This window comes from Geospiza fortis, unplaced genomic scaffold, assembly GCF_000277835.1.
Source record: "Geospiza fortis unplaced genomic scaffold, GeoFor_1.0 scaffold138, whole genome shotgun sequence".
In the NCBI taxonomy this organism is placed as follows: Eukaryota; Metazoa; Chordata; class Aves; order Passeriformes; family Thraupidae; genus Geospiza; species Geospiza fortis.
Genome location: NW_005054307.1, coordinates 5,993,580 through 6,003,414, shown reverse-complemented (window position 1 = coordinate 6,003,414; position 9,835 = coordinate 5,993,580). Strand labels below are relative to the sequence as shown.

General features: G+C 41.8%; 1 protein-coding gene across 4 annotated transcripts in view; it reads left to right on the top strand.

Annotated features, from left to right (window-relative positions):
• The first annotated feature begins 685 nt into the window (after positions 1-685).
• PPP1R9A (protein phosphatase 1 regulatory subunit 9A) overlaps positions 686-9,835 on the top strand; it is a 129,000-nt gene continuing 119,850 nt past the window's right edge. For all 4 annotated transcript variants that reach the window (XM_005418571.2, XM_005418570.3, XM_014312126.2 and 1 more), the window contains exon 1: positions 686-2,352. In XM_005418571.2, coding sequence (XP_005418628.1) covers positions 901-2,352 — 1,452 coding nt within the window. In that variant the 5' untranslated portion in view covers positions 686-900. The remainder of the gene's footprint in view (positions 2,353-9,835) is intronic.

The following is a 9,835-nucleotide window of genomic DNA, read 5'->3' as shown; positions in this document are numbered from 1 at the left end:
CAGCGCGCAGGGCGAGGGCTGGGGAGCAGGAACGGAGGGGAAGGGAGAGGGGGTTGGCTCGGGAGACCCCCGGGGTGCCCTTCGCTGGGCTGCGGGGGCCGGGGATGAGCCCCTGGGGCCGGGCCGTTCGAGCGGTCCAGCCCCCGGCTCCGTTTCTGCTCTCCTCGTTGGTACCTCCGGGGTCTTCCAGACGATAAAACCTCTGCCCGTGACGAGGGGCAACTTTCTCTAACGGGATTTCACTTCCATTACCCTGTCAGCTGAAGATGTTAACTTTGGGTGTAGTTTTTGTATTCCCTCGAGCTGATGTTTAATTTGCCTTTCTAAGAGTATCATCTTTGATCTACCATTATGTTTCTCTGAGCGAGCAAGGATTGTCTTGCATGCCTCATATTTCATGTCACATTGCCTTTCCTTTGCGTGCATATTTGTGCCATAATACTATACTTGTGAATGGAAAGCTATGATTATTTGTTCTTTTACTATGATGTTATAGATTATAAATTATGCAACAGTCAATTTGAAAAAGTTTGTAATGGCAAGATTTCACATGTCTGTGTGGTGTTGGTTTCTATTTTTTTTCCTAGTTTTTTGTAAGCATGTCAGAAAATGGCAAATGGAAATTGTGACAGATTTAAAGTATCTGACATGGTTTCAGAAAACCCTCCTTTCTATTGCAGGTTAAATCAGCCCTTATTCTTGAGAGTCCTCAGTCGTGCTGCTTTGTCAAAATTGACTGTGTGCATTAAGACATTTGCCTTCCGATCTGTCAAGTATGGTCCTGCTGAAGGGCAGTGGCCCCTGAGGAAAAACACTCCTCAAGCAGAATCTGCTGTGGCAAACTACTGAGAGCGGTACCACAGAAACTATGCAAGCAGGTTTCACACTCCTGAAGTAAACATGATGAAAACAGAGTCTTCAGGAGAAAGATCCACCCTCCGAAGTGCCTCTCCTCACAGAAATGCTTACAGGACTGAGTTCCAGGCGCTGAAAAGCACCTTTGACAAACCGAAATCAGATGGAGACCAAAAAGCGAAAGAGGAAGGAGAGGCCTCACAGAGTAGGGGAAGGAAATATGGCTCAAATGTCAATAGGATCAAGAACTTATTTATGCAGATGGGCATGGAGCCCACTGAAAGTGCTGGAGTTGCCCCTAAAACCAGGGGAAAAGGTGGCCCTCCATCACCTCAAAGACGAATTAGGCCCAAAGAATTTGTAGAAAAAGCAGATGGTTCAATCGTAAAGTTGGAATCCTCCGTGTCTGAAAGGATAAGTAGATTTGACACTATCCATGATGGTCCTTCCTATTCCAAGTTTACTGAAACTCGGAAGATGTTTGAGCGAAATGCTCATGAAACGGGACATTCAAATCGCTATTCCCCAAAGAAAGAGAAAATAATTTCTAATGAACTTCCAGATGAGTGGTGCAGCTCTAAGTCTAACAGAGGCAGCATGGATTCACTGGACAGTCTTAGCCCAAGGACGGAGACTGTCTCTCCAACTGTGAGTCAGCTCAGTGCAGTTTTTGAAAACACTGACTCACACAATGTAAACGTAGAAAAGTCAGAAAACAACGAAGAGTACTCTGTAACTGGTCACTATCCACTAAACCTCTCATCTACTGTCACAAATATCTCCTCCCCAGCTGCAAACCTTGAGGGTTTCAGTCCTTTGAAAGAGGCCAGCACGTGGTCTCCCCCAGCCAAACAGAGTACAGGCGTGATGTCTGTTGAGAACTCTCAGCAGACTAACACTTCTTCCACACCGAGACAGAAAGTGTCCACAGGCACTTTGGCAGGTTCAAAAACAACTGAAGAAATAAAAAAGAGCACAGAGGCAAGTGCTGATTCTGTTGAGAGTTCTGCAGCAGGTCAACAGGATTTGGTTGGTGTGCTTGACAGCGAAAGATCTGTGGACAGCTGTGCTAGGAGTAAGTCAAAAACAGAGACTGGAGTTTTGGTGCAGCAGAAGGAACAGTCAGAACACATAGAAGATATCTTTGATCGGCCTGAAGCTGCAGAGTTAACAAGAAATGTAGCTTCAGTTGGTGATTTTGCCACAGATGCTACTGAGTCCCATTATGATGAGGAAAGTGAAAAAGATGGGCATGAAGATGTGAATAATTTTCAGAGTTCCCATGTGTACATGCATTCTGACTACAATGTGTATCGGGTACGATCCAGGTATAATTCTGACTGGGGAGAGACAGGTACAGAACAGGATGATCTGGATGACAGTGATGAAAATAACTGTTACGAACCTGATATGGAATATTCTGAAATTAATGGATTGCCAGATGAAGATGAAATCCCAGCCAACAGAAAAATACAGTTTAGCCGGGCTCCAATTAAGGTACAGTTTCTTATATTCCTTTTTTTTTACAGTTGGATTTGTTTTCAAATGCAGTTTTATTTGAAGGAGATTTTGGCATTTGATCTTGCCTCCAAAAAGATTTCAGAGGATCTTTTGATACATGTCTTTATTGCAGTCAGTGAACATAATCTTAAATGAAGTAAGGCGGTTGAGCTCTGATGAGCTCGTCTCATTTCCTAGATTTTCTGATGGCTGACTAAACCAGCAGAATTTGAGCATGACAGCTGGGCTTGTAAAGTTCAAGAATTTTGCCATGCATATTTTGACTTCTATGACTGCACTGTAACCATTGTGAAATGTCAGTGTGGGTATTTGGTGACTTTTATGCTGCTTGTTTGATTTCATTTGAAATCACAGCTTCTTGAGATTGAAAGGCTTTTCCTCAGCTCTCAGCAGATTCTTAAAGTACCTGTATTTAAAGACTGTCCTTAAGTACAGTGTGATCCTGTAGTAGAGGACTGTTAATATTCCACATCTCAGTTAGTATCATATTTTGTAGTAGCACTTTCATTTATTTAAAACTTAAAAAGCATTAATATATATATATATAAAGAGAGTATATCTTAGTGCTACAGAAGGGTGAAATCAATTGACCGAAATATCTAGTGAAGGGTGTGCTTTTTGCAGAGCTGTTATGGTTTGTTTTTAAGTACCTTGAAATTACCACTAAGAAGGTTGTTTCCAGTGCTTTTCAGTTCAATAAGGAATAACTTACTAGTTAATGGCTTGTTAAGTTTTGTTGTACCAGCTTTTCACTGCTGAGTCTCAGGGTTAAATATAAAAGTATTTTACTTCCAAGTTGGTTTTAGTGCATGTATGTGATGGTTTGACCCTGGCTGGAGGGTCTGTAATGGACACATGTCCATTATGTCTGTAATGTCCCACATGTCTGTAATGGACAATTCAAAACTATAGCAATTATTAATAAATGGCTTCCTGAAACAGAAATATATCATGGAGTACTTGCAATGTAAGCATTTTGAAATTAAAAATGTGTAATTGAAGTTGACTGTTTTCCTTGTGTGATTTTAGCAATGAAAATTACTAAGTCAATGAACAGAAGTGCCAGTGTTAAAGTAATGTGATCTACAAAATCTGCATTCACACTGCCTGTGCTTTAAAGTAGGGTGGAATGTGTATTGTAATATGAAGTTTTCATCTGAATAAAACAACCAGATTTTCATATCTGTTTATCATGGGGTGGAGTGAAAAGAACTGTCTTGCTTCATGCTTTGAAAAGAGGATTTTTACACTGAAAGAAAGAAAATATTCCAAAGCAAGATAATGGATTTTTCTTATAATTTTAGTTTGTTAGTGTTCTATTCAGGCTTACATCATGAACCAAAAATTCTAAGTATTTTTGTTCCCTCTTGATTGTTCCCATAATTAAAGTACCTGGTTTTCTTGAACTCTTGGAGGGAGGTGAAGTGGGGAAAACCTTGATTACAAAGGAAGTTGTCCCCTCCACTGCTTTCCGTCTCAAGCTAATAGACAAGATGTACTACTAGACAAGATGATGTTCTCTCTTCTGAAAGATCTACCAGTTGTTTATGATGGTTCCAACAGATGAAAATCCAGAAAGTGATTTTATTCTTGAGATGGTCAGACTTTTCTGCTGTTTCTGAAAGAGCTAATGTGACATTTTTACTTCAGTGTATTGCTGTTTGAATCATGCTGTCATGCCAAGTGCTCTAAGAGTATTTACTCAATTATTTGTATTTTTTTCTTTTTTTTTCAAGTTTTTCATGCTATGTTCATTTCAGATTACATATTGTACAGTAATAATAGTAGTCCATCAGGAAAATGCTCTAAAAGTAATTTTTGTAAATAATTAAAAGGGCACATTTGTCATGGGTTTAAGCATAAAGCACTCTTAAAAAGCTTATCCAAATCTGGCATCTTTCTTGTAGATAGGAAGAAAAAAGAATAAAAGCTGTGCTGGGAGAGAACATTGTAGGAGGGTTTGGGAGATCCCCTGCTTTTTGTCCTGGGTGCCTCCAGTGCCTGCAATCTGTTAGTCATGTGGGGAAGCAGAAGTGAGACCATGTGGAAGGCTGGCCCTAGCAGGAGGAACCTCAGCTAAAGTTGTGGAAAATTAAAAGCTGCCCCTGGAGCGGTGCTCCCTCCTCTGTGCAGTTCCTTCGGCACTGTGAAGATGTGTAGGCCAGGGCAGGCTGCCAGGGCCACCAGGTCACTGCCAGGGCCACCAGGTCACTGCCTGGCCATGCTGCTGAGGACAGGGACCCAGGAGGGGCAGCTGGAGAAGCCCCTGGAGGGTCCTTGTGGCTCCTGGGTCCCTGGGCTCCTGCCCTCCTCCTGGGACATGCTGGTGGGAGGCTGGAGCTAGCTCTGGCAGGAGCTTTCTGGCAGCTCAGGTATCAGTGCAGTGCAGGCAGCAAGAGGGACTTGTGTTCTGTCCCCTCACACAGTGCCAGCAGATAAACTTACCCTGTCACTCCCTGTGCCCCATCTGTTACACTGGGATGTTGCATCTGACTGAATAGGCAGCAACTGTTCAGGGATTTTTCTGTCCTACACAATTTTTTGTGTTAGTGGGCATGACTGGTTTCATTAATACTTAGCTGAACATCATCTCATGCATGGCATGATTGCAAGAGAGGAAAATAAAAAGCAATATAGGAGTGTTTTCTGAACTGTTGGAAACTGATTTGTCTTTATGAAAATGATGCAATTTGTACTTGACTATTTTGCTAGATAGTGGTGTGCAAAGTCCAACCCCCAAACTCTGGATGTTTAGTGTTGATTTCATTATTGTACCTTCACTCTTCTCCTACAGGAGAACTCTGAAATAATTAACAAAGTTGGCATTTGAATGTGTGAACTGTCGAATCAGTGGGTAGTTATTGCCATAAAGTTGTTGCTTGAAGATCTTAGCAGGTTTAGGTAAACATCTTTGGACTATTTTTCTATGCGATTTCTTCAGGCAGACATGTAAGAGACTTTTTTTGTTACTTAAAGGGTAATGCTGAGGACTATGAGAAGCAGTGAAGTATAGGCAGAAGGATAAATAAATCAAATCTTACCAGACTGATAAAGACTGAATTCTGCTTGTCTCCCAAACAGGAAAAAGACTAATTTATTGAGAAACTCACTATCAAGAGGAAGACTCGAGTCAGTGCATGCAGGAAATTCTACTGTGTTACAGTCTGTGATTTTGCTATCACAGATCCCATGCTCCATGGGCCATTTGCTCTGCTCTAGGATGATGGGATATATTTGCTGATTTCATCTCTGTTGAAAGTCCCTTTAGGAGTAGGTGACTACCCAGAGGCCACTGTAGGCTTGGAGAGTTTCTAGGTATTTGGAGTGTGGTATTGCTGGCGTGAGCAGTTGTGTGTGTCTGTGAGAGCTTAAATCAGCTTGGTGCTGTTAATAAAAAGGAGTACAAAAGGGCCCGAGAGTGGCAGTGGACACTTGAAGCCTTTATCAGCACTGGCCTGCTCTTGTGTTGAGGTATTGTGTTTGTGCTCAGGGATAGAACTGAAGCTCTCCAGGGCAAGTGTATGAGGTGAAAAAGTTAAGTAAATGGGATAAGGAAAAACATACCCTGGTTTTTCCAGAGATACTTTGCTGCCAGAGAAACAAAACAACACCCCCACCACCCCAGCTACCCCCACCTCCCCCCCCAGCAGTCCCAGCAGTCACTGATTTATTGGTCTTTCATTTGGTTTTGCAGGGTTTCCTGAGGGTTGGGTCATGTACTGCTTCCCAGACACTATGGGCTAACTGGGCAAGGTTTGTCTGTAATGCAGAATTCATTAGCTTGTGGCTTTCCACACCCTAGCAAATGGAATTGTATTGATTGTCCAAATCATAAGTCATTTTTTGAGCCGTGCTTCCTCCATCCTGGGTAGAATTAGGATGAGGAGTAATGTTCACTTTTTCCCTTTCCAAGTCCATAGTTTCTGCTGCCCTGATAGCTAATGGCTGCATCTTCAGTTAGTGCCTGATTCTGGTGCCAGGTACACGTTAAACCATTTAAAGCTGTTAACACCAATTTGTGTCTCCTGCTGAGCTTCCTTTTGCAACCTTCTGCTCCACTGACTCTGTCCCACCAGCCAAGGGGTTGGGCATTGTGTGATCCAACCATATGGCAGGCAGCAGGGGACTCGTGGTGCTGCAAGGGGGTTTGGCCCGAGCTGCTGCTGCAGTTTTTAGCATTCTGTAAAGCTTCCTTAGGGTGCAGTGGTGAAGGGACATCTCTGCAGACCTCTCTTGAGTTTTGGGGTAGGTGGGAGAGAGGGGAACATGAAAGAAGATATATAGCAAATGGCTCTTCCATCCTTCTGCTAATGCCATATGAAGATAATGTAATCATTAGTGCCTGTGCCTCCTATTGTGCTTCCTCTTTTTTGTCAGGCAGCATGACTGAATTTTATACCCCACAATATTTCAGTTTTCCAGAGCATGTCTTGTTCAAATGGTCTTCCAGAACTGGAACTTGTACTCTCTCTCTCTCACCTTTGAAGGAAATTTACAAGTGTTCTGATTATAGTTTAGTGTAGAGCATAAATGAAATTTGTATTTAACAGTTGCTTTGAAATTTTTTGACAAACTTCTTATAAAAATAATTTCAAGGAATGAGTCTTTCTTTCAGTTATTCCTCATTTCTGAAGGGACCTGAAAGATCATTTAGTTCCGACCCCCCCTGCCATGGGCAGGGACTCCTTCCACCAGACCAGGTTGCTCAGCTCCATCCAATCTGACCTTGAACATTTCCAGGGTTGGGGTATCCACAGCTTCTCTGGGCAACATGTTCCAGTGTCTCACCATCCTCACAGTAAATAATCTTTTCCTAATATGTAATTTAAACTTACTCTCTTTCAGTTTGAAGCTATTCCCCCTTGTCCTGACACTACAAGCCTTTGTAAAATGTCTCTCTCCATCTTTCTTGTAGGCTCCCATCAGCTACTGAAAGGTTGCAATTTGCTCACCCCAAAACCTTCCCTTTTCCAGGCTGAACAATCCCAATTATTTCTGCCTTTCCTCATAGGAAAGGTGCTCCATCACTCTAATCAGCTTACTGGCCCTGCTCTGCACTCGCTCCAACAGGTCCATGTCTTTCCTGAACTGGGGACCCCAAAGCTGGGTGCTGTGTTCCACATTGGGTCTCTCTCACCAGAGCAGAGGGGCAGAATCCCCTCCCCTGCCCTGCTGCCCACGCTGCTCTGGATGCAGCCCAGGATACATACGGCTTTCTGGGCTGTGAGTGCACATGGCTGGGTCATGTCCAGCCTTTCATCCACCAGCACCCCAAAGTCCTTGGCAGGGCTGCTCCTGGTCTCTTCATTTCCCCAGCTTATATTAATACTAGGGACTGCCCCAACAAAATGTGTTCAGGAATGTAAATAGTGGTGGAGAAAGAATCTGAAACAATCTGGCACTAATTATGCTGGAAATATTTAATCTAAAATATCATCATTCTTTATATAATAGCCATCATAATAAAGTATGCTGAAAGCACTTTCAAGTCTTAGTGTAAAAAAGAAGCATTGTATTTACCTGTTGTTAAAATGTTGATGAACTATTTTGGATCATAGGAATCATAAGAGAAGGTTACCCATTCACAGGCGCTGTGCAGTCCAAACTTGTCACTTCTATGTGTGTTTTACTTAAATGAATACTGAGTTGGGTTTTGGTGATCTCCACATTTTCCAGCCCCAGTGAGCCTGTGATTTTATAAATAAAACAGTCACAGTGCATGTAGGACACTTGTTGTTTAAGGCCAATATGGAAGACAGGAGTTGCAGAAAGACCCTGAGGCTTTGTTAGATTTGAAATGGTTACGGAATCTGAGAAATTCATCCACTTTTTGAATGGGTTAATTATGAAAGCTTACAGATAAAAAAAGATGCGTAGCTCTTTTTAAAATCACTGAAAGAATATTTTGTTTTCCTTAAATTAGTTTCCTTAAATTCAGCTTCTGTGTTCATGTAGAAGCCTAGAAGATAAGAGAACTAATATGTATCCTCAAACACCGTCAGCTGGATAGCTGTGGAGCCAGCCAAGGATTGTTGGTAATAACATTCTGTGAGAAAGATAAGGATGTTTCTGAAGAAGGGGCCATACAGAGGAACGCCAGCACTTTGCTGAGACTAGTTTTGGTTTGGGATCCTGGAGATAGGCACAACACCGTACAGCACAAGTGCAGGAATGAGGTTGAGAATTGGGCCTGAAATGTTGACCAAAGGCCAACCCAGTCATCAAGACTGGTCATCATTTGGTGGTCATAAAGACCAACAAAGCTCTCCAACCCTTTCCAGAAGGGTCTAGAAGATCAGAGTGCCCATGATAGCTAATTGGCATTGAAAGTGAGACACGTATCTCCAGGGTAGGCATAAATTACTAATAAAATTTTGTATGCTCTTGTGGACCCTCTGACATTTGTCACGAGTATCTCTGAGTCTTGGGGCTCCCTTCCCCATAAGGGTAGGATGCCACATGCTTTGTTTACAACTTTAGGAGTGGATGATAGTTTTTGCTAAAGCATGAAACTAAGTATTAGGTAGGCTTAGTCTCTGACTCCTGTAGTCTTGAATATATCACTGAATTTTTATCCTCATATTCAAATTTCATAAAATGGGCAGCAAGCTGGTAATTAATTTTGTTTATCTCGATGTGTGAAGTAGTTTGGCATGCAGAGCTATTGGCTGGGTAGCTTGGAACATGTCTATCCTGCTGCATAAAATGAACTTACGCTCTTTTCCAGGTATTGTCAAGTATGGGGAATTCTACTGACTTTAATATTAAAATGTGTTGTACTGCAGGGATTGTCCTGCTAACTTGGATTATTCATAAAAAAATAATAGTGTAAAAAACCAGGTTCTTTGCTCTGGTAATATGCTCTTAGGGAAGATCTTTTTATGAAAGGCAGAGCCTTTTATATGTGTTTGTCAAGGAAAGGAATGACAAGTAAGTATTAAGGATTCAGAGACTGGATGCACTCAGATAACAGATAGTGAAGGGATAAAGCACTTCAGAAGTTACTATTTTGATTCAGTCACTGTGGTGAACAAAGATAACTCATTATTGCTGTAGAATTTTATGCCTTCGCCTGTGACTCTTTTGCACTTTCAGGTGCAAAAGGATTTTCTTGTATTAAGTATATGGAATTATTGGACTACAGTAAATGGAATAAAGTTCTTTCCCTGTTACAATATGCTGTGGAATCTTTAACTCTTCTATAAAAGTCATAATTTCACTACTAATTCTAGGGATCAGCAATTCCTGGGTGTAGTTCACACAGGTAGCTCTTGAACTAAAAACAAATAATGTTGCCTAAAACTTGAGTTTCATAAGTATTGAGGGCATTCTAGAAGGACTGTGTGTAGAAACAGAATTTGGATTAAATTATTTGCATCAGGGGTTTATGTGGTTTAAATTGACAGGGGTTTCCAATTAAAGGTTTTGAATTTCAAAAACGCAGACTGAGAAACTGTAG